This window comes from Acipenser ruthenus, chromosome 2 (genome assembly GCF_902713425.1).
Source record: "Acipenser ruthenus chromosome 2, fAciRut3.2 maternal haplotype, whole genome shotgun sequence".
Lineage (NCBI taxonomy): Eukaryota > Metazoa > Chordata > Actinopteri > Acipenseriformes > Acipenseridae > Acipenser > Acipenser ruthenus.
Genome location: NC_081190.1, coordinates 68,022,660 through 68,045,708, shown reverse-complemented (window position 1 = coordinate 68,045,708; position 23,049 = coordinate 68,022,660). Strand labels below are relative to the sequence as shown.

The 23,049-nt window shown below is 36.8% G+C and overlaps 2 protein-coding genes across 8 annotated transcripts in view; one reads left to right on the top strand and one right to left on the bottom strand.

The window, feature by feature from the left end:
* The window catches only part of LOC117409087 (rho GTPase-activating protein 10-like), a 97,585-nt gene extending 90,771 nt beyond the window's left edge, over window positions 1–6,814 (bottom strand). For all 6 annotated transcript variants that reach the window (XM_034014705.3, XM_034014706.3, XM_034014707.3 and 3 more), the window contains exon 1: window positions 6,305–6,814. In XM_034014705.3, the coding sequence (XP_033870596.1) occupies window positions 6,305–6,458 (154 nt within the window). In that variant the 5' untranslated portion in view covers window positions 6,459–6,814. The remainder of the gene's footprint in view (window positions 1–6,304) is intronic.
* A 986-nt stretch (window positions 6,815–7,800) lies between these two features.
* On the top strand, window positions 7,801–22,235 carry prmt9 (protein arginine methyltransferase 9). 2 transcript variants are annotated; one of them, XM_058999496.1, is made up of 13 exons: window positions 7,801–7,878; window positions 8,918–9,123; window positions 9,758–9,906; window positions 10,222–10,458; window positions 10,919–11,086; window positions 12,894–12,996; window positions 14,651–14,760; window positions 16,061–16,253; window positions 16,864–17,047; window positions 18,632–19,334; window positions 19,865–20,018; window positions 20,633–20,755; window positions 21,121–22,235. In XM_058999496.1, exons 1-13 carry the CDS (start codon window positions 7,860–7,862, stop codon window positions 21,367–21,369), a joined length of 2,598 nt encoding a protein of 865 aa, XP_058855479.1. In that variant the 5' UTR covers window positions 7,801–7,859; the 3' UTR covers window positions 21,370–22,235. The 2 variants fall into 2 exon arrangements, with proteins under 2 accessions (XP_058855479.1, XP_058855484.1); XM_058999501.1 differs by having other exon boundaries at window positions 7,822–8,060.
* The last annotated feature ends 814 nt before the right edge of the window (window positions 22,236–23,049 follow it).

Genomic DNA, 23,049 nt, shown 5'->3' with positions numbered 1-23,049 from the left:
CTTTTGTGCAGCTGCAGACATCTGTTAATATTTATTATAACATGCAACAGCCCTTCAGTATATCTCTGATTGTTATGAGAAATATACAAAATATCTACTGCCAAGGATAGAACCACCACAATTTTTGTTTCGTTGCCATGGGGACTCCTTGACCTACAATAAACCAAGTGTCTCAGAGCAAATGCCCTAATGCATAAACTGGTTTCCAGGATATAACCTGTATTAGTCACTTTTAAAACTCTATCCTTTCCTGGATTTGTTCTTTGCTAGAACTACTAGGATTCTAATTAGATAATTATATAAAATAAATGAGAATAGTTCCATCTTTATCTTTTTTTTTTCTTAAATGACGCTACATCAGCTGCAGGATAATATTAAATAACTTTTATAAACTTTTTACAGTAACTGATAAAACAGGGCCTATAACCACCACTTCTGGTGTCATTAGATCTGGCTATATAAGGTGGGGAAAGGGAGAGGGAGAGGAAAGAATTTTAAAAACACCATACCAGCAAGTGCCATGTAAATGTGCCTCTCAATCTCCTGTCTATCAAGCAGCGAATATGCACACACAACTCCACTGATACAGGCACACAGTGGAGATTCTGGCTAACAGTTTCACACTTACATCACACAGATATATTTGAACAAAGGAAACCTTTTATTAGGTGTATCCTCTCATTTCGTATTATGACGTTAGTACATCTTTACATTTGACTCACCTCAATTTTAAATTAAGACTACTGTGACCCAGTAGTTTTTGTATCTATTTTGTGCGCATTCTTCAATTCTCATCTCTCTCTCTATTTTAATCTAAACATAGAAAGAGTGGGTGTCCACCTAGAAGTAGACAAGCATGACTTGGTGATACAACAGCAACATATGAGGGTTGCCATGGAAACTGAAGAACAACAGGCAATGTGGTGGTCAGTGTCTTAAAATCAACTTCTCCACCTAGGCACGCACAGGTCTAATACTATACACGTTTGTTTGCTGTATGTATTTTCTCCTCCATGTTATACTGGGCTCAAATTCACATGCAAACAATAAGCCCATACAACAGACCACACATCAATACTTTGTTTCATTATATAAACATAATAAGTCACGCCCCAATTGGAACCTATTACTGTAGCATTAGCTACACTTGTGTCGCTGAGAGCGTAGAACTCGTCCCTCAGAATGTCAATGATAAAGAATTCTAAATGATTAAACCACAACCGCATCTACATAAACAGATTCAATATGTTAAAATCAGTGTTTCATCTGTTTTCTTTATTTAGAAATGTTCGGTGGCTACCTTAAGTTTCAATAGGGGCCTAACATAGATTAGAGCACGAGTGACATCAAACTCCTGGAATTTGTATTCTGCAATTGGAATCACACCTTCAAAAAAATAATCATATGTCCTACATTTTTATTACACTATACAGATAGCTCTGAAAAAAAGTACAATAGTTCACATTTAAATCACTAAAAATTAATACTTGATAACTCTAGTCTAGACTAACAGTACAGGAACATATTATTCATACAGTAATGGAAGCTTTCAAACCACACTGCACATGTCCTGACAAGTGTAGAACCCATAATAACACTAGAGCAAATGATAATTTCAACTTGAGTTCCAGCAGAGTGCAGGAAACAGTGTAGGAACTACCAGGACAAGTCTGAGCACTACACTCTAAAGATAGCAACGTGTATCTCTTACTGCACATACAAAGACCTGTAACATAACCTTCAGCGAAGGTATCACAGGAGATGCCTTCATTAAGAAAGATCCATGTTGGGTGTTAAAATTACCTACAAAAAGAGTCCCAGCTATTTATATCTTTAGTTATGCCCCTTCCGTTCAATATCTTCCTGTCCAGCATATATTTCTATATTGTTGTACTATAGCCCATTTAAAACCACCTACTGTACAGACCTACCATAATGTATATAGAATTACAAATGTGTGCAGCAGCAGCAGCAGGGGTGAGGTTTGCTTTAAACGCAACACATTGCTTGGTGTTCTTGGTGACCACTTAGGATGATACCGTGTGATGGAGTGTCCTGCCCCTTTGTTTGTTATTTATTTATATTATACTTTATATGTTTATATGACGGCGAAAGCTGATTATTTGTTATTGTTTTGTGTATATATTTTAAAAACCTTGTGAGGATGCGTGACTGATCAGCTAGTGATTTATTTAGCTAGCTGACAGTCACGCATCCTTATTAAACTCGTGCAGATGGTGACCATCTCCCGAGTTAATTCATTGATTAATTGTTGCTAATCGGGAGATGGTCACCTGTATATAAACCCGCAGCTCCCTGCCCTCGGGGAGAGTGTACCAAGTTTCGGTTTCATTTGAAGAAAATTAAGAATTCAACCTCAAATATTGACACACAAGCAACATTCAACATATTCACTCATTTTATGGCACATACAGTTCTGAAAAAGGCTTGAATGTGAGGACTGAAGCTTTCAGGACATAAACTAATGTCAAGTTCACATCCCCACATGTGAAAACTCAGTTCCTCATATTATTATTATTATTTATTTCTTAGCAGACGCCCTTATCCAGGGCGACTTACAATTGTTACAAGGTATCACATTATTTTTACATACAGTTACCCATTTATACAGTTGGGTTTTTACTGGAGCAATCTAGGTAAAGTACCTTGCTCAAGGGTACAGCAGCAGTGTCCTCCACTGGGGATTGAACCCACGACCCTCCGGTCAAGAGTCCAGAGCCCTAACCACTACTCCACACTGCTGCTCATATAGCTTTTAACCTTCTAATAGGTCTTAACACCTTGATTCATGTTCTTATCAATCTCCGCACTTACATAAATGTCCCAGCCCAGGGGTGGAAAAAGACTCCTTTACACAGCAGTTTCACCCATTCCAGGTTTTACTACAAGCTTAATTAGCCTGAGTGTATAGGTAACAAACTCAGGTGTTTCTTATTAAAAACACATAGTAAAACCAAGAATGGCTCAAACTGCTATGCAATGGGAGTCTTATTTCCATCCCTGCCATAAGGATCGACCTTGGACAGTTCACTGTTTTAGCACACAAATGTGCATTGCCAAATGTGTAGGTACACTGTGCAAGATGAGTCACTCATGAAATAAAAAAGTTATATAACTTGAAAAACAACTTAGGTGCTTGTTAGTCTTTAAATAACAGGACTTTTTTTCTAATTCTAAAACCATAGCAGTTTTTTTTTTTTTTTTTTTTTTTTTAATTTGACTTTTAAAAAAACAAGTGAAGCAAAAATGTAAATATGGCCCCGGGTGTTACACATTAACATCAATTGAAAAACATCCACAGATAACCAGCCTTCAGCTAGTAACATGCTTGACTGTGCTGAGGTGAAATGAACAAGTGAAGCAATAACATATTTCCTGGAAGGCAAACTGAACTGTCTTTCGCCTATTGTAGTTCCAGGTGTTTTAAAGTGAGAATTCATGTCTGCTATAACACTTCTTAACTTAAACTGCATGTTTGAGACCTATGTAGCTAATAGAAGAGCAAAATGAGTAAGGTTTATTGAACTATTTTGATAACTACACTTACATTAAAGGCTGGTATTAAATCAATTACCTCCTATTATTATGCAAAAGTGTCACTTTGTTCTTCCTCTCTCAGACCTATGATAATGTTTGAAAACCTAATATGAAAAACCTTACATTTATGGAGTAACCTCTGAATTAGGTGCAAAATCTTACTAAAGCTGGCCTAAATGCTTTATGGCAGAAACTTCAGAGGGCAAAGTTCAGCTCTGATAGCCTTGTCTGTTTGCAATGTAAACACCACTTTGCACTCTCAAGTCCTGCTCCATTTTGTTGAAAGCACAATAGCTTAGGTTTTAGAAAATGCATGTACCTTCCTTTCTATGATGATGTAATAAACATGATTCTGTTTACTCCACCACTTACTTAGTACTAGCTGCTTTACTGCTGTATACCATTTATGAATGATCAAGATGGCAATCTTTTTATTTGTCAACTTTTGCTCACTAAAGTGCATTTTTGGTTAAAATAAATATGTACTAATTTCACTGTACTGTACTAAATACATACTTTAATGATAAACGTTGCAATTAAAGTGTTTCTTTACTTAAAGTTGAAAGGTTTGTTGTTGAATTTAGAAAGTTTTAGGTTTAAAAGTTCAGTGTATTTCAACATATGATGTGAACGTTTATTCAACACTCTTTACAGCAGGAAATACTGTAAACTACAGCAAAATAATGTTTCAGCAAGGCAAAGGAAAGCTGCCATTTGCAACACTCTAGTTGCATCTTGTGGTTTGTAAAATTGTATGCACTTGCAGATGCTGTTATGAGAAGTTTTTCTTACATAGACACCACTTGCACGCAACGTCATAACACTTCCCGATAGTTATGCCTTTTTCTGCTTAAATCGATTCCCAAGCCTTTTTTCACTAATATTCCATTTAAATCTACAGGGATCCCAGTTTAAATAATTAACAAAATATATAAATAACTACATTTCTATGGTACTAACGTAGTTGGCCCATTACCACATTAGCTCAACAACATAAATGTCATATATTATATATATATATATATATATATATATATATATATATATATATATATATATATATATATATAACTGCAATGTACAATATTGAAGGCATATGAAAGAAAAGTTTTGTTTTTTTAATGTACACAAAAAGTTCAAAAGATTAAGAAATATTATTTTCAGGACGTTTCAGGCAAAAGCCCTTCTTCATCTGTTTAAAAAGAAAAGTAAACACAGTGCAGTAAACTTGTTGTTTTTGCAAGCGTAATTACAATTCTTGAACAACAATCTTTTAAACGTATATATATATATATATATATATATATATATATATATATATATATATATATATATACACAAGACACACACACAGCATCAAAATAAAAGTAAAACGTATATTTGGATAAAAATTCACTAGATGTGATCAAAAAAATGACAAACTCTGTTTTAGAGCAGGTGCAGTGACTTTTTTATTGTGGTGATTAACAACTGACATCACGAAGATGCTGCAAAATGACCTGTCTATCTGGGCAGTTGTTGTGACTCTTGGTCTCCGTGGCCTGTCATTGAGTGTGCCTGGTTATACCCAGTGGTGTAGTGGTAAATAAAAAAGCGGGTAAATTCCCGTTTGGTGCTCCAGGCATGGTAGGAACGGGATGACCATTGTGTACGTTTTTTTTTTTTTTTTTTTTTTTTTTAAAACATCGTCCGACTACACTTGTCATCCTTTCAGGGCCTTCCTGAAATTACCAAACTGAGTCACAACACGTCGTTATCTACAGTAAAATGAAGAGAAACGCAGTAAGCACGCACCTTTGCAGTTTATCAAGAAGTCCACGTACGACTATATCCTCTAACTTGTCTAAGAGACTATAGGCATTTGTATTATTATTATTATTATTATTATTATTTTTTGAATTGTAAATGGTGTTGTAAAGATGATGCTGTCTCTATAAGTTTAAAGACAGCAAGGTCAATTGTAATGTAGGGATTTATGTGTTATGTACTAAAAAATGGATACAATTTATTCCCATTTTATTTATTTATTTTTATTAAAAAAGTCCCCTAGATCCCGCCTACCTTTTCTTCTTTCCTTTGTGTTTACTGTGGTTAACATGTAGTCAGAATTAATAATAATAATAATAATAATAATAATAATAATAATAATAATAAAATATTTGCAAGCGCCGTCTTCTCATCATAATTAGTGGACGGGCATTGCATTTCTTAAAACGCACTCGATTGGCTATTGCTAGTTAACTCTTTGCGTCTCTTAACCAATAGGATTTCCCTGCCGTCCAAATTGATATACGCAAAGCAGGTGATTGACAGTTCTGTGGTGGTGCCCATTAATATCCAGAAAAATATATATTCTCAGGGTCCAAAGATAGATGAGTGGTGTGCGAGTGACTTCATGGAGTGAGCGCGCAGCAACATAATAGACACATCGTTGGTCACAGCAAAAGTATATGTCCTACGTCTGTCCGTTATATGAGAAGTGGGTAAACGCTATATCGCCCAAATTAGAATTAGGTTAGTTATATATATATGTGTGTGTGTGTGTGTGTGTGTGTGTGTGTGTGTGTGTGTGTGTGTGTCTATGTTACAATTTGAATGTTTAGGAGCAGCCATAAACAGTCACAAAACGTCAAAACAAATGACAGGACTCATACTGTAGGTAAACGACTGTTTCTGACAATAAATAAGGGAGCTCGATAAATAAGTTATTCACATTGAATAAAATATCGACAAAAAAATGACTTACTTTTGGTTGCTGTGATGAGGTTTTTCCCATCCTTACTAAGCTCTTTAATAAACCTGTTGGTCTTTTCCAGCTCCGCTTCATGAGCCTTCATTCTGTCCCTGAAGGCAGGGCTGTCCAAATAACAATCACTGAACTCCAGTGGGAGAAGACCCATTGCTGCTGACAATGAAATCCCAACGCAGTGAGGAAGGATGATATGTGGAGATTGCACAGATCAAAACAGCCGCAAAGTCAGGGTAAACTAAAAGTAATACTAGTTGCAAAACCACGACAAAAAAAATAAATTAAAACACCATACACAAGCTGTGTAACATGAAACTGTTAAAAATCAACGCGCCCCCACAGTGTTAAAGGCAGTTTTACAAATAATCTACTTTCCTACAAATTATAAAAACCACCCAAACAGCCTGCCCAGCTACAACGTTATTTATCTGATATGACTTAGCTTGTATGAAGGAAAGAGACGGAACATTCAGTCCTCCCCCTAAAGGCGTGGTTCTGTTCTCACGCATAACGCATGGATACGAGGATTGTCTTCATCTTCCTACTGGTTAAAATTGCTGCCAATCAATGAATTTGCTGTCCATTTGATTAAGGTTGAGTTTATTGCTTGGGCAAGGCAGATGACAAATAAACTGTTAATGCTATTTCACATATTGATTAATAACAGCTAACCTCAATATTTTTATATTTAAAAAATGCATTTCTCATAATCTGTAAACAATATGTCTTCTAATAAAACAGTTTATTTATAAAGCATACAGTAAACCAAACAAACACAGGCACAGGGAATAACCCAGGGGAATCCCATGGAATTCCATTCCCCCCATGGAGGTACTGGGCTTTTTTCTTCTTTTTTTTTGTTTTTGTTTTTGTTTTAAATCCCACGGGAGATACTCCATAAATTGTCAGAGTATGGTTAGATAGGAAATTACATTTTACTAACATATGTCGATATGATCTCCAAAAAAATTTGAAATTTGGTTATTTTTTATAGACTCTGTTTTCAGAACAAACTAGAAAACAACTGATCTTGAATACACCTTTGCCTTTGATTGACTAGTGACATTATTTACCTCCGCCTTAAGAAAACTGGATCATTCTGCATTAAGTGTTTAACCAACCTGGGTTATTCTGTTCATTGTTGACTAGTCTGACTTCATTTTCGCGAAGACTGAAACACTGAAACACTTATAAGGCGTATCCTTGGCAACCCCAACCAAATGATCTTAATATATTTTAATTATTTCTAGTAGGAGTTATAATCTTAGATCTCAGACTGTTCTAAATTTCTCAGTTCGTAAAGTTAGTACGGAATTTGGGGAAAAAAAAGGCATTCAATTTTCTTGCTCCATGGTCTTGGAATAAACTTAAAAAAGAACTGAAACTTACTGTCTTGATACCTTTAAATGCGTTAAAAAAATAAATTTAAAAAAACCATCATACGTTGTATTGCATAATTTCCAGATTCTACATTCAACACAGTTTGCAAGTAGGAACAGTTGATTACCGGAACTGTTGTTGCAGCGAACTGTGTGCTCCTCCGAACTTCTTGATGAAGCGTAACACAGAACGTATGTGAATAAATACGTATTTTTTCTTTTATCGGAAATTTTGTAACGAGGAATGTGGTACAGTGGAATTTGAATAGCCTTGCATTGAAATATATTTTAATTGAGTTTGGAAAATAGGAGGGTTAAACTACGTCTCTGGATTCTTCAGACCGGACAGAGTTACTGTGTGTGCTAACACTCCAGTGAGTTTTTGGAGTGTGATCTTTTTTTTTCATTATTGTGATATTTTTGCCCACTGCATTTTGTGTAGACTACTTTATTCTCCGTAGTAGTGCATACAACATTCATAGATACACTGCTATATGTTTTTGTGAAGAAAATGAAGTGTGGATTTAGGCAGATTCCCCCTCACATTTTCTAAAAGCCCCTGCAGTTTTATAATCGCAGTGGGGAAAATATGTTCTGTGTACCATAGTCATTTCTACGAAGCGCTTTTAAGCATGTGCTTTATTGAAAGAAAAAAAAGGCATCAATTAAAATTCTAAAACGAATAAGAAACAAATTATTTGAATCCCCTAAACTTTGTAATACAAATGTGCTACTGACAGTTTGGAGTAAAGAGGTTTGAGAATATAGCTCTGTGTTTATTGTCAAATGCATTAATATCAACTGTACAGTTGAGTAGCTTCACTAAATAAGTAATGCTCTAGTAAGGAAACGTAAAAGTTGGTGGAATCGTGTAATAGTTTAAAGTATGTGTATTGAACACATTATTTTTAAAGTTGGGAATACTGTGTAAATAAGTGTAAAGTGTAAATACTGTAGACCCTAGAGGAGGGCTACGTAACCCTGTGTCTGTAGGGCCGCTGCCCCTCCTGGTTTTTGTTCTAACTGTACACTAAATTAATTAATTGGACAAATTAAGCTTCTCATTGGTCCAATTAAGTAATTTAGGGTACAGTTGGAACAAAAACCAGGAGGGACAGCGGCTCTCCAAGACCAGGGTTCAGTAGCCCTGCCCTAGAGTATGTTTTTAAAATATTACTGTAAATGATCCTAGCTTCTGCCTGGTCATATGAACTTCCATGCTGTTTTAAAGGAATGCCCAACCCCAGCACCAGACCCAGACCTAATCGTGTGAGACGGAATCGGCGAGTGGCGGGAGGAGATGCTGCCAGGAATGAGCTGGTCTCCAGGTCTCTAGAAAGTGCACAGCAGTGTCTGGTGAATCAGGACTATGGAACAGCCTTTGCACACTACCTCCTGGTGCTTAATCTGGCCCCTGCTCTGAAGGATTTTGCCAAAGTGAGTGAGATTCAGTAATGCACATGAGAAAAAGGATATTTGAAGAAGCCAGGTGCTTGATTGGTTGTCTTGATTCTCATTGCCAGTTCCCAGCCCTCCTGGAAGATTTCAAATCTGGGATAAAACACTGCAGCAGTCACTCAGACATTTGAGTATCTTTTCTGTTTGCCTAAACAAAGCTTGTTTTTTATATAACAGTTTTAATTTAACCTTCAATCTGGACATACTAACTGATATTATGTTAAATATATATATTATTAAAATGCAATTTAAACTGCATTTTCGTGTCTCATTTTACTGTGAAATGAAAATAGCAATAGTGCAAGTAAGAACCCCAGACTATGTGTTGTTTCAAAACTTCGAAAGTGCAGTTTACAATTATATCCTAACGGCCCCTAACTGGTTATTTATTTTTATTACTGTATGTTAATGGTACAGTAAATAACACGCTTGTATGTGAAACTTAGGGATTGTGATTGTTTGAATTTTTGGAATTGTCCTCATAATTTACAAATACCACTGAATTTAAGGCCAACATCTGTATTTGACGTGCACATCTTTAACAATGGTTAAACCACAAAATTGTAAACATTTGACTTGGGTAAGATTTTAAATTATTTTTCTTGTTCTGTAGGAATCATTCAGATTTACTCTTTTCAAATGGGCAGAAGAGCTGGATGCCCTCAGTCGTATCCAGGATATATTTGATTGCTATGAGCAGGCGCTGGAGCTGTTTCCTAATGATGAGGTCATTGTCAACAGTATGGGGGAACACCTTTTCAGGTTTGTCATCATAATTGTCCAATGTTGTGCAGGAGGGGTTTTCATGTGCAACATGGACAGGCTTTGTAATGAACATTCAAAGGGCTGGACATTTTTTTATTTCCTCATCTCGTTCATATAGTGGATGACACACAAGTGGATAAAAAAACAACCCAAAGATGATAACCTCATAGTCCGATATTTACTGTAATAACTGATGCACTGCTATTCATCACAATATTAGCATTTGACACAGAACCACTTTAACCAAATTGGATTAGTCCAATTTTTAAAAACATGTAAGTTAATTTTGTTTTTGGTTTCCTTGCTCCATAGAATGGGGTTTCGAGATGAAGCAGCTGGCTATTTCCACAAAGCTCTCAAGCTAAAACCAGATTTTGCAGATGCCAAGGAGAATTTCCATAGAGTGGCTAACTGGTTGGTGGAGCGCTGGCATTTCCTGATGCTGAATGACCACAAGAGGAACGCGAAATACCAGCGGGCCATCCAAAAAGCAGTGCAGTCTGGGTTCAACACCGTGCTGGATATAGGGACAGGCACTGGCATTCTAAGGTAAGTTGTATAGGGATGATTTACCCCAAAGCTTATGTTATTTGTAAAACTGCAAAGCCAACAGCATTGTAAATAAGATGCAAATTCTCAAACCTTTACCAGCCCATTAACCTTTAGGGTGTTGAATTACACATATTCCAATGTGTGTCACAGTCGGTCCAACTCTGTTAAAAGAAAATTTGAACAAATAAGCTTCACCTGTTCTCAGATTTGTTTTATGTACTATATACTTTTTGGTGTGCAGTACACCCATATGAAAGTGTCCCATAGTGAAAGCATAGGTAAGCATTATAAAGAATAAGCTATGGTAAATGCATAGTATAACCATGGGGAAAAATACTGTGGTAAACTTTTATAAGGACACATGCATATACATTATTAATTAAAATCTATGATTTATAGCTATATAACTATGATTTTGCACCGCTGGTCACCACTAACCAGATTTGTGTTCTCTCAGTATGTTTGCTAAAAAAGCAGGTGCTTCTGAAGTGTGTGCCTGTGAGCTATCCAACACCATGTATGAACTTGCCTGTGAGGTATTATCAGCCAATGCTATGGAAGGAGAGATCAAGATTCTGCACATGAAATCTCTAGACATGGAAATCCCTAAAGATATCCCCAACAGGTAGGATGCTGTAAATCTATCCTCTCTCTCTATATATATAAAGTGTATATATATATATATATATATATATATATATATATATATATATATATATATACACACACACATACACACACACTGCTGTGCAAAAAGTCTTAGACATGTTGCATTTTTCTGCTCTGATGCATTATAACAACCTTGACTTGCATAAAGAAGGAAAAACATTGAGTGAAATAGCTTGCATCACTCGATTTTCAAGGTGTGATATCCGAAGCATAATCAGTAAGTACAGAGAAATATCATCTGTAATTGACAAACCCAGGACTGGAAGACCCAAAAAGTTGTCTAACAAGGAAGAGCAATACTTGAAGATAATATCATTAAGGAATAGAAAGAAGACAAGTGTTGAATTGACAACAGAACTGGCAGAGGCACAGGTGTCGTTGTCCATCAAATCAACAGTACGAAGGTCACTCATGAAATCAGGACTTAAAGGATGTGTTGCAGTAAGAACACTTCTGTTAAGAAAGGGGAACAAGACTAAAAGGCTAAAATATACACAAGAACACAGAAAGTGGACTATAGAACAATGGTCAAAGGTGCTTTGGACTGTTAGACAGCTTTTTGGACCTTCCTTTTTGGCCACAACCAAGACTGCCTTATAATGAACTTATACTTGAGCTGGTCTTATACTTGGAAGTATAATTAACAAATCACCGGTAGCCTTAAGGCTGGTACATACTTAAGACTCCAACGACATTTGTTGTCGGAGTCAAAGGAGGGGGGGGACTGTGTGATAGATATGTGAAGAGCAGAAAACCCTTTAAGTAAATAGTGGCGTCGGAAGCCCGTGGCCACACTTTGCTGGGAATTGCCAGTTTACAGTATGTGCAGTGTGAGTGCAAGTCTTTCTGCAGGTGTCACTGTATCGCTGTGTATTTTTGCGTTGAAGCAATGGTCCCAATCTGTTTAACAGGCCATCAAACCTTTCACCTGTCATTTTAATAATGTCTTACCTGCATCGCTCTAATGTACAGAATTCTCCCTTTCAGGTTCTCTGTTGGTTGAGAGGACGGATATACCAACAATGTCGCTTTTGATTTTTTTTAAACCTCTTATATAAGAGGTACAAACTCAGCACCTCCTAAAATGTCAATTTTTCCAATTTCACGAATGCAGTCTGTATTTAAAGTATGAAAGACAGCTGAGCAGTCAAAATGGCTGTGTCCTTCATGAAGCAAATAGTGAAGCTGCACAGCTTTTATAGCTGTCTGTTCCAGACATAACGCATTCATCTGCGACAGTATGATCCAGGCTTTAGCATGTTCTTTCCCTGCTTGTAGCGGTTCTTTAGTCAAAGCCAATTTGTGATCATTTATTTTACTTTATTCCTGTGCTGAGATGAAGTTCAATGTCACAAGAAAATAAGGGCTTTGGAGGTTTGGTAAACTAGATTGAGAAAAGCAACATCCATTAATTTAGTCTTGTGGTCAATGCAAAGTTTATGGAGCTTCCTACAGAAAAGTGAATGTTCCATACTGTGAGCACTATTTATAACTTTATAAAACAGAACTGAAGTATGGGTCAGATTTACAGTAATGTGTGTGTTTGTTAATTTGCTTTATGGGTGTGTGTGTGTTTTTTCTAAAGTTGTTTGGTATGGAACACATGAATTTGGGCATAGTTTGCCTGTAAGCCCTGTTAACCCTCGGACAACTAACTACATGCCAAAATAACAAAACAATTCTGGCTTTGATAATCCCTTATCATGTGGATTGCTGCTGGGTTTATGAGATAACAGAAGAAGTTTTTAACTTTATTTTGGCAGGGTTTCACTGGTAGTGACAGAAACAGTGGATGCAGGGCTGTTTGGTGAAGGCATTGTGGAAACGTTGATTCACGCTTGGAAACACTTGCTTTTACCACCCCAGGTAAACACCATGTGTATATTTCTTTGTTTGTTGTCTTCTTGCCTGCTACTAAAGCTGTATGCTGCTTCTGATCTATCTGGTAGCTCATTTAGGAACCCTGAAATATTCCTGGTTACTACTGGGGAAGCCTAATAAGATGCTTTCAGTGCAATAGACACTTGTGCAATTTAATGCTTCAGCAGCAACACAAAAATACTTCACCTTATAAGGTGCTCAGAATTGAACTGCAGCAAAGGGTGATTGGATGCTTCTTTTGAGGTGAGCTTTCTCAGCCAAAAGTCATTGGTTGTTATAGCTTCATGAAAGATAATTCACACAAGGAATACATGTTTCTAAAATTGACTGTCAAAGAGTGGCTTAGCAAAAAATAGAAAATCCATTTAGATTAAAAAAGATGTAAATATTTTGGTATCACGCCTTGCATAAACTATTAATTTATTTTAAAAGTATTACATTCTGAATAAAGCTGATCTTTAAGAAACTGTTTTCCAGTTTTTTAATATATATATATATATATATATATATATATATATATATATATATATATATTGTGGGCGTGTGGGTGCACACAAACCAAAAGCAGACAGTAGTTTCCAATCCAAGTTTGTTTATTAAACTTCACAAAAGTAAAAAAAAAAAAAAACTTGCTCGCTTACTTCACAAAAGAAAATACCATCCTGGTTGCGAGATGAGATGTAAAGAAAATAAACAGTTCAAACAGGATTTATATGACAAAAAACAACAATGTAAACTAACTGGACAGTTAACCACATCCAGTTGAATGAATTGGTTCCTGGGTTTTACCAGGTTGTTTGTTGGCTTCAGCTTGTCTCCAGCATGTGAAAACCAGCGGCGTCTCTTTCCCCGTTGCTGTATTCCCTTCCAACAGCGCCGACCCAGGAAAGAAGATTTCAGTTGCAAAGGCAGTTTTTTTAGCTTCCGTTTTATATTCCCGGTCAGTCTTGGTTGTAGATAAGCTCACGCTGCTCACTGGTTGGAAGCCAACCTTGACTGGCTGTGAAGGCTTTCTTTTAAATGGTGCTGGATCATCTAGTAATTGGACGGTTACAGGCTACAGGTGCGGGCCAATTAAGGCTAATGAGAATTAACCATGGTACAACATTGATCCCCTACCTAACCACACCTGCAGCCTGTTTACCCGTTAACTCATCATGGCAGGCAAGTATGCTGACCACAGGTCTATCATTGTGTTATCTGCAACACCTGTGGGCTTGTTCCTAGCCTGCCATGAACGCCTCCTGCTGGTGAACCTGTGAGCTGACTCACAATATATATATATAATGACTAGATATATAATAATGAATAGATATGTCTGAATAAGCTTAGTGTACTTAAATTCTCCCCAGTTCTTTTTTTTTATTTTTATTTTTTATTCTTCAGGTTTACTGGTACATTAAATATCTGGCCAATAGTGACATCCAGTGTAGAAAACAGTAATTGCAATTGGTAGTATATCTGTAAAACTACTTTATCAGGTAGGCTAATATAAACAGGAATATATTTCTGCTGTGTTACTGGTGTACTTTAGGAAAGCCAGATTTAAAATGAACTATTCAAATGGCAAATGCTTATTTCTTTAGACTGACTGGAATTTAAATTGGTGGCAAGGTACAGACTTTTTTTTTTCTCTCAGATTTCAGAAAGCCAAGCTGTTCCCACTAGTGGAGTGGGTCGTGTCATTCCTGCAAGTGCGACTGTGTTTGGGATGGCAGTGCAATGCCCAGAGATACGCAGGCATCATAGGTAAGACTTTACTGAAAGAAACTCTGGACCTCTAAGTTCAAATTTAAAAAGCTGTGTTGAATATATTTTATTTAAGACTTATTTCTAACTACAGTCAGCACTCACATATCCGACCCTGTAAAATGTTGACTTCAGTGATGGTTAAACGCATCTGATTATTTCATTTTGGCCCGTTTCAAAAAATACAATATCAAAAATAAATATCTGAATGGACTGTGTTTTAAAAAAGCAGGCTTCCATTTAGATGTACTGTATTGGTTTTGTTGGTACAGTACTATATTTTCAACAGCATAAGTATTTTAATTTAGAACAATATGATTCTGAAATATCCCTTGCCAAAACTAGAGACGACACGTTAACTGCAATACAGTACATACTTTTAAATCCGGTATGTATCGTAGCAGTATGTAAAATTTCCCATTAACGACCCAACAGCAAAATGAAATCTAAATGTTATTCATGCACAGAACTGCATAAAATGTAAAAGGCAATGCAATTTAGCAAAACCAAAAGATAAAAAATAAATAAATAAGTTTCCAGAATTAAAACAGTATCCAAAGTCAGTATTCAAAATTGCAGAATATAGTGCTCGATAAGGCCTTAATGTCACAGTTCACTTGCAAATAAAAATGCACAAAAACAACTATAGATCACAGATAAAAAAAAATACATTACAGTATCTAGAACTGTTTAATGATTAACTGTTACATTACCCTAGCTTGTCTCGTTCGCTTTGTTTTGCCTGCATTTTCGTCAGGTGAAACTGGAGGAAGCACTGTGTAACTGCACAATATAAGACAGACTGATTTGGCATTAGAGAGATTTGATTTTTTTTTTTTTTTAAATGCGGGCTGTGACAGATAGTCAGATAAACTGTAACATTGAAGAGATGGGCATTGTATCAGAAAACTGGTGACGGAGTCGGAAATCGCGTGCGACGGGCAAGTGCGTTAATTTGTTACATATATAATGGAGATTGATTTTATTAATACAAGGGCGGTAAAAAGCGACTGACACTGAATGGATAACCGAGTGCTGACTGATTACTTTTGCAATAACCTGCTGTAATATGTTGTGCTGGATTTCAAATTGTTGATTTGTTATATAACTTGCTTTGCAATCTACTAGTATGTAATAAACATAGCATTTACAGGTACATAAAGAAAAAATCTCACACACATTTACAAATATGGAGGTTTATTAATTCACATATTGTACTATAGGCAGATTGAACAAAATTTGAATCGCACATTTATATTGAGTTGAATTTGCTTATCTTCTTTGCACGGACTCTCTGCAGGGTGGGTGTGGTCGAAGTGGGAGGGGTATGTTTGACAGGAGCCCCAGAGCTACACAGTCCTGCCATCTACTCCACAGACTCTGATGACTCTACAGAACCTTATACCACTGAAAGGTTGAGCCGGATTCCTGGGGGGTACACCCCTCTGACTGAGCACTTCCAGGCTCTCACTGTTGATTTCAACAGCCCACAGGTACACTACACCACTCTACACAGATGACAATGCATACTTTGCGTCTGTTGCTGTAAATACATGAGGAGGCCTAAATAAGAAGACTATTTGTTTCAGCCCACTACATTTGACTAAGCAGCGTTTTTATTCCTGTGTGGTGGACAAGTCTAACACATGACTTTGCCTTTATATGTTCATATATGCACAAGCCAGCATGACAAGGACCTCTGACTGTCTGTGAAATAATGTGACTCTTTGTCATAAACCTTCCCCGCATGGATGGCAGTATATAAAACTGTACCTGTCAATGGAAATTGATTTAAAGAGAGACTTATTGGGACAGGGTGCATGTAGTCTTAATCTTGTGATTGTCCAACATTTCTGCATGCTGTAGATTGTTTTGCATGTAGACTGATTGGTGCAGTTATACTGGTTGATAGGGAAGTGTAGTAGCCTAAAACATTTCTGTCAACAGGTAATCCCCAGTCACAAAAACTAAAAAGGAGTAATACAGTGGAAATCATTTTTTTATTTTACTTTAGCATCTGTTTACTTTAGCAAGCTGTTTAATGAAAGTGTAATTTGTTTAAACTACTATATATATTCTGAGTGGTGTTCTGTGTATTTTCAGGAGCTGGGAGGCCTGTGCTCTCAGAAGCCATCTCGGATCTGTTTGCCTATTACCAAACATGGTGTGTTAGATGCCATTGTTGCCTGGTTTGTTTTACAACTTGATGAGGAGAACAGCCTTTCAACCGGGCCTGAGGAAGAGACCTGCTGGGAGCAGGCTGTCTATCCGGTGCAGAATCTGCTTGGTAAGTTGTTTTTTGTTTGTTTGTTTTGTTTTGCTTTAAGAATACATAGAAATATTTTTGTTGTTGGAAAGAGTTGTATGTTTACATTGACTATTAAGAATTTTCAAAAGTATATATATTTTATTTTCAAACAATTTCACATTGTTAGTAACTATTGGGAATTCTATCCTGTATTCAGGTCCAGATAGCAGTTTATTCATGTATTAACGTATTGTATAATAACATGGCTTGCTTTATTTATTTATTTATTTTTGGTAAGGAGGCAAAACTGGCAGGGACTGTTTTTTTCCTCATCGGGCTACAGTGGACCCTACTGGCCAGATGCCTGGTGAGCTCAGGCAGACTGGCGTTTGTCCTGGGTGTAAAAGGTTGTGGGATCAGAGGACACCCATTGAACCTTCAGTTCTGAGCTGGTGGGGGATTGCTGCGGTCAGGGAATATAATTGGAAATTCTAAATTGAGGAGAAAATCGTGGGGAAAATAATAGGGCACTGTAAATTTATTAGAAAGAAAGAAAGAAAGAAAGCCAGCCAGCCAGCCAGCCAGCCAGCCTACAATGATGACTATGTACAGTATTTTCCCTTCAGCACATGATAGCCTTTATGTTCTGTATAGGTAAGCAGGTGAAATAGCCAATAGTACAGAACAAAGGTGTTTACTTGGGAATCTATTTCACTTTCTTGTCAAATTGTAATGACTAATACTGTTCCTTAGGCACAGTGGATTTGTATAAATTTAAGTAACAAGTGAAATTAGTTTTGAAGGTCCTCCAGAGCAGGACTGAGACTATCCACATTGCATTATGCTTAAGCTTGCGGTGCTCTGCTGTGTGGATCAAAGAGATGTAAGAAATACAACCATAAGAAATACACAAATAAGTATATATTACATCCACTAGAGACGGGGCAGATAATGGTTACTCTAAGATGTTCAAGGTGTACTTAAAGGGTAGGTATGATTCTGAGAGCTCTAGTAAAGCAAATGTATGGAGCACTCCTTGCAGATAGGCCAATGCCTAAAGCTTTTGGGAGTTCTTTTAAAAATGTATAATATTTAAAGAAATGACTGGAAAATGTGTATTTTAAAAACAAGCAAACAAACAAACAAAAAACAGTCATTGCTTAAAAAATGAAATGTTCAAAACTGTTTTCCTACAAGAACTCAAACTCCCAGATGTCACTTAGGTTGTTGACTGCCTTCCTTCAAGGGAGGTGCAGCATGGAAAAAGTGCAAAAGCTATGGGGGAAAAAATGCCATTATAGAGTAAATACACATAATGCGTACATCCTTGCTATAGTAATGTATCAGATATGCCAAGTGATGGTAATATATATATATTAGATAAGAGTTACTGGAATTCGAATGTTAGCATCATGTACTTTGACAATCAGGCATGTATAATCTCAATATAATAATTACCAGTAATTGTAAAACTACTTGTTAAACAACTTTACTTCCATATAATGTAATGTATTACATGAGCTGAATTGTGTTTGTAATGTTTGACCTGCACTAACTCCGGCCATCAGATTCTGGAGTGGTTGTATTATTTTTGCTGGTGACTTTTTGTGTTGTTAATTTCAGATTGTGCAGTAAAGCCTGGAGATAGTCTGATATTGGAGGTCTCATGCCAGGATGCCTATCTAAGGATCTGCATGGTTTCTCTTGTGAGGGCAGGAGATGGAATGGAAACTGAACTAGATGGAGATCCCAGTTTGAGTAGTGAAGCTGAACTGTGCAGCGCTTTAGCCTGCCTTCAGACCACCCAAGGCAGGGATCAGCAGAAGTGTATGCTGGAATCTTCTGAAATAGCCCTGCTTAACAATGTAAAGTACCATGACAGTTTTAAGACTGCGTTAAGCAAATTGCTGTCCTCCATAAGAGCGGGAGGTAAATCAGAGAGCACAGTGCTGGATGGGACTGGCTGCAGTGCAGACTGTGGGAACAGTCAGAGACAGGACTGTCCAAATACAGCCTCTGACCCCTTGTATGTATTGGATGTCTCGGAAGGCTTCTCCATCCTGTCACTGATAGCTGCCAAGCTGGGGTCAGTGAAGGCTTATAGCTCAGTGGAAAAAGAGCAGCACCAAACAGTACTTAAGATCTTGGCAGAAACTAATGGAGTTTCTGAAGAAATGCTGGAGTTTTGGCTCAATCACGTGGAAGATGACTCTGCTCTTTTGCAGAGGCCTACAACGGACAAGATGTGGAGCGCAGTCATCCTGGATTGTGTTGAGACGTGTGGGCTTATTCGACAAGAGCTGATGGAGAAGGCTGCCCTGGCCAGGTGGGATACCCTGTGTTTTTCCTAAACATGTCTTTGGTTGCCATCTGTCCGTCATACTGAATGGAACGTTACCATGTTTTACTGTATCTAATAATATTAAAATAGGGCTTAAGAAGTCACTCATGGTGAGGGACATCGTTGTTATTTAAATTGAGTTATTTAAATCCAACACTGTTTACAGCATTAAAAAAAACTCAATGGTATTGTTCAGGTGAAGAAAAGTCTGCTTTTTGCAAGTTCTCATAGAAATAGTTTCACCCTCACATTGTAATTTTTGTAAGTTCTCTAAACAGAAGTAATTTTAAATCTGAATTGCAATTCCGTACAATCTACATTTCTAAAGTTCCTCCTTTTCATTCAAACATCCCAAGGCACTGCACAGTTATCTTCTAAAGACCAGATCAAACAAATGTTTGAAGATGCTTCTTAATCTGTGTAATTGGTCTGACATTCTTGGCCTTAGCACATTTGCTTGTAGACGTGTCCATTTAAAAAATGTTTTGTTTGTGTCCAATTCTGCAATGCTGTAGGTGTCTGCTCGAACCTGGAGGAAGGATTTTCCCTGGGCGCATAGTGATGTACGGGATGCTGGTGGAGTCGGAGACCTTGCTCCAGGAGAGTGCTGTCCAGGGCACAGAACCTACTCTAGGATTAAATATCGGCCCTTTCATTAATCAGTTCACAGTAACTAATCCTACATTATTTATCGTTCTATTTATTTATTTATGTTCATTTATGTTCATTTTGTGTTAAGATAACACCAATCACGATTGGGTCAATAAATAATGGTAGTTTGGATTTACAAGCCAACTTCTGTTGTGCATATTGAACATAATATTTAAATGTATTTAGCAGCAAAGGTGAGATTTATTTTTGTACAAGGCTATATGTTTTAATGGTTATGATTTGTCACATCCATTGATAAGAAAGTGTACTATATAATAGTGTGTCTTTTGACCAATTTGCCCTTTTCATTTGTGTCTCGTGGGATTGCAGTTTGTTTTGACATCTGTTTTTTGGTTGCTGCTTGATTGAGGGCATGGATGTTTTTTGAGCTTGACAAAACTATTGATTGCAAGTAACAAAGCCTTAAAGAGGTTCTTCGAGTTGCCAGCTATTTACCATGTTCATAGGTTGTCCCCAAATCTAGTAGCCGGACTTGCAAAACAAGCCCTGCATTATACATGCTACATAATGTGACTAGAGAAGAAATTATACTAAATAACATGACTAGGATTTCTATGTGCATGTGTAAATATTATCAATAGATTTTTTTTCAAAATAAACTTTATTTGCAGGTCCCAGTCCATGTCTTCCTGGATATAAACACCCTACCCTGTGTCCATCTAAGCCAGACGGTTGAGCTGTTCACACTGGACCTCATGTACCCAAATGCAAACTATAACAGCAGAGAGGTTAAGGTGAATTGCTGCATTCAAATTGAGTTTAGGAAAAAAAAATAATAATCTTCAAATTTCTAATGAAAATGATGTGCTGTGCAAGAACAATTTAATTTGCTAAAAATGCAAGGTTAAGTTTGTTTTTAAATACATTTATGATATTTTTCATAGTTACTATTAAAGAACTAAGTGGATTTTTTTTTATTCAGATCAACTAGATGGTATATGTTGTTTAGAGATAAGATGAATCCAAGCAAACCATTGAACTAATCTTTAAAATAATGTACATGGAGGTATTTTTCTTGCAGTTCGGTTATTTAGGTAATAAAATACTGTTGATTATAACCTGGTGCAATAGTCACGACCCCTACTTTAACTGCTCTTAGGTACAAACCTGCTCTTCAGGTAGAGTGACAGCCATCCCATTTTGGTATCAAGTTCACCTGGATGATGAAATCAGCCTGAGTACCTTCAGTGAAGATTCCCACTGGAAGCAAGCGGCTGTGGTCCTTGATGAAGCCATAGAGGTTAAGGCCGGTGACCTGCTCCTACTAAACATTCAGCAACACAAAAACAGCATGTCAATCACAGCCAAGAAAGGAGGTGAACACACTGCCACAGGCTCTGCAGACTGACCCTTTCTTCTCCTCCATAAATGTGTGTTTTTATATATATATATATATATATATATATATATATATATATATATATATATATATATAAATAAGAAGGATTAAAGCAATCAAGCCCTTTGCTCTAGTTAAATTGGTTAATGTAAGCAATCGGGCTGTACCATTTGTCAAGTAGGTAGTGTTCTACCTTATTCTTTTCTGGGAAGATTTCTAAATACCTATACTAATGACCACAGCTGAATTGGGATGGGTCCTTAAGAATAATCAAAAGAAAAAAAAAAAAAAATTTTATATATATATATATATATATGTATTTGTTCACACTGTACCTCATGAACCCCAATGAAAACTATTGTACAAGAGCATAAAATAATAAAATGACAACCTTCACTTAAACAGTCTGATCATGAAATCATTTTAAATGTTTGTTTTTAAAAATATTTATATGTGGATATATATAGTTTTACTTCTAGTATTTGTTTGATTCCATTTTGTATGTTGTTAAAATAACTATCTTGTCTATTTTAGTTGTTGTTGTGGACTGACAGGCACAGAAAAGGACTGAGAGTCAAGACAGCTATGGTTCCAGTCCCAGTTTGGCCAGTAAAGCACTGGTGGGAATTTTGTTTCCCCTCTTCTTATTCATGGCATCACATCATACATCAGTGCTGATCTGTAAATTATTGTTGTAATTACTAAACTGAGTTTTGGTGGTGAGTAGTGATGAGAAAAAATCTTTCAAGAGAGGTTCAAGCTTATAGAGAGGTTCAAGCTTATAGAAAGCTTGGAAAAACAACCTCAACAGAGATGCCAACGGCAAAGGGATATAATACTACGATTTTTATTAAATAAATAAATGATGGATACTGTCTGAACGTTTATGAAATATTATTTCAATACCATGTGTGTTTTCCTGTTTAATTTTTTTTAACAAATTTAATGGTTCTTAAATAATACTGTATTCACTGACAGTTTATTGTGGCATTTTAACTGACATACTAAAAGCTATGAGCCGGGTTGCTTAGTAAACAGTTTTAGGGGTCCTTCAGAAACAGCTGCTCAAATGTTGCCTTGCTATCATTATCAATTACACATTTACTTGGTTGATTGTCAGTAAGGCTGGACACAGTGGATTCCATGATTTTAGTAGAAAACATTGAACTTTACCAACACAACTTGAAATTCTACCTGAACCAAAACTGGTTTAGCTAATGATGTTGAATTAGCTTGGTTGCTTTTCTTTGCAATGCAGCCGTTCACACTTTCAATTTTTTTCAGCGCTGTCAATTGATTTAAACATACATGCAGGTGCAGCTCTACTGCCCAATTTTGTCAACCTGCAGCTGCATTTTTCAATGTCTGTCGGGTCTTTGACCCAAATCAAGCGAAGTATCTCGGCATAGCTGAGAAAGCAGTGTTTGAGTCCATTCTACTGTTTGAAGATAGCTGTATAGCACAGCGTGAATACCGTGCTTACTACGAAATTGTCACTGAAATGAAATGCAATGTTGATAGAAAATAGCTTCTCGAGTCGATTGTATTTCCCTTGCGTTCGTGCACGCTACGCACTGACCAGGTGTGTGTGTGTGTGACCGCGCGGTTAGGGTAGGCGCGATTGCGTAGCTGCCCCCCCGGTGCTTCGGTACCGCAGCGCATGCATAACCCTTGGTACTTCAGTATCTT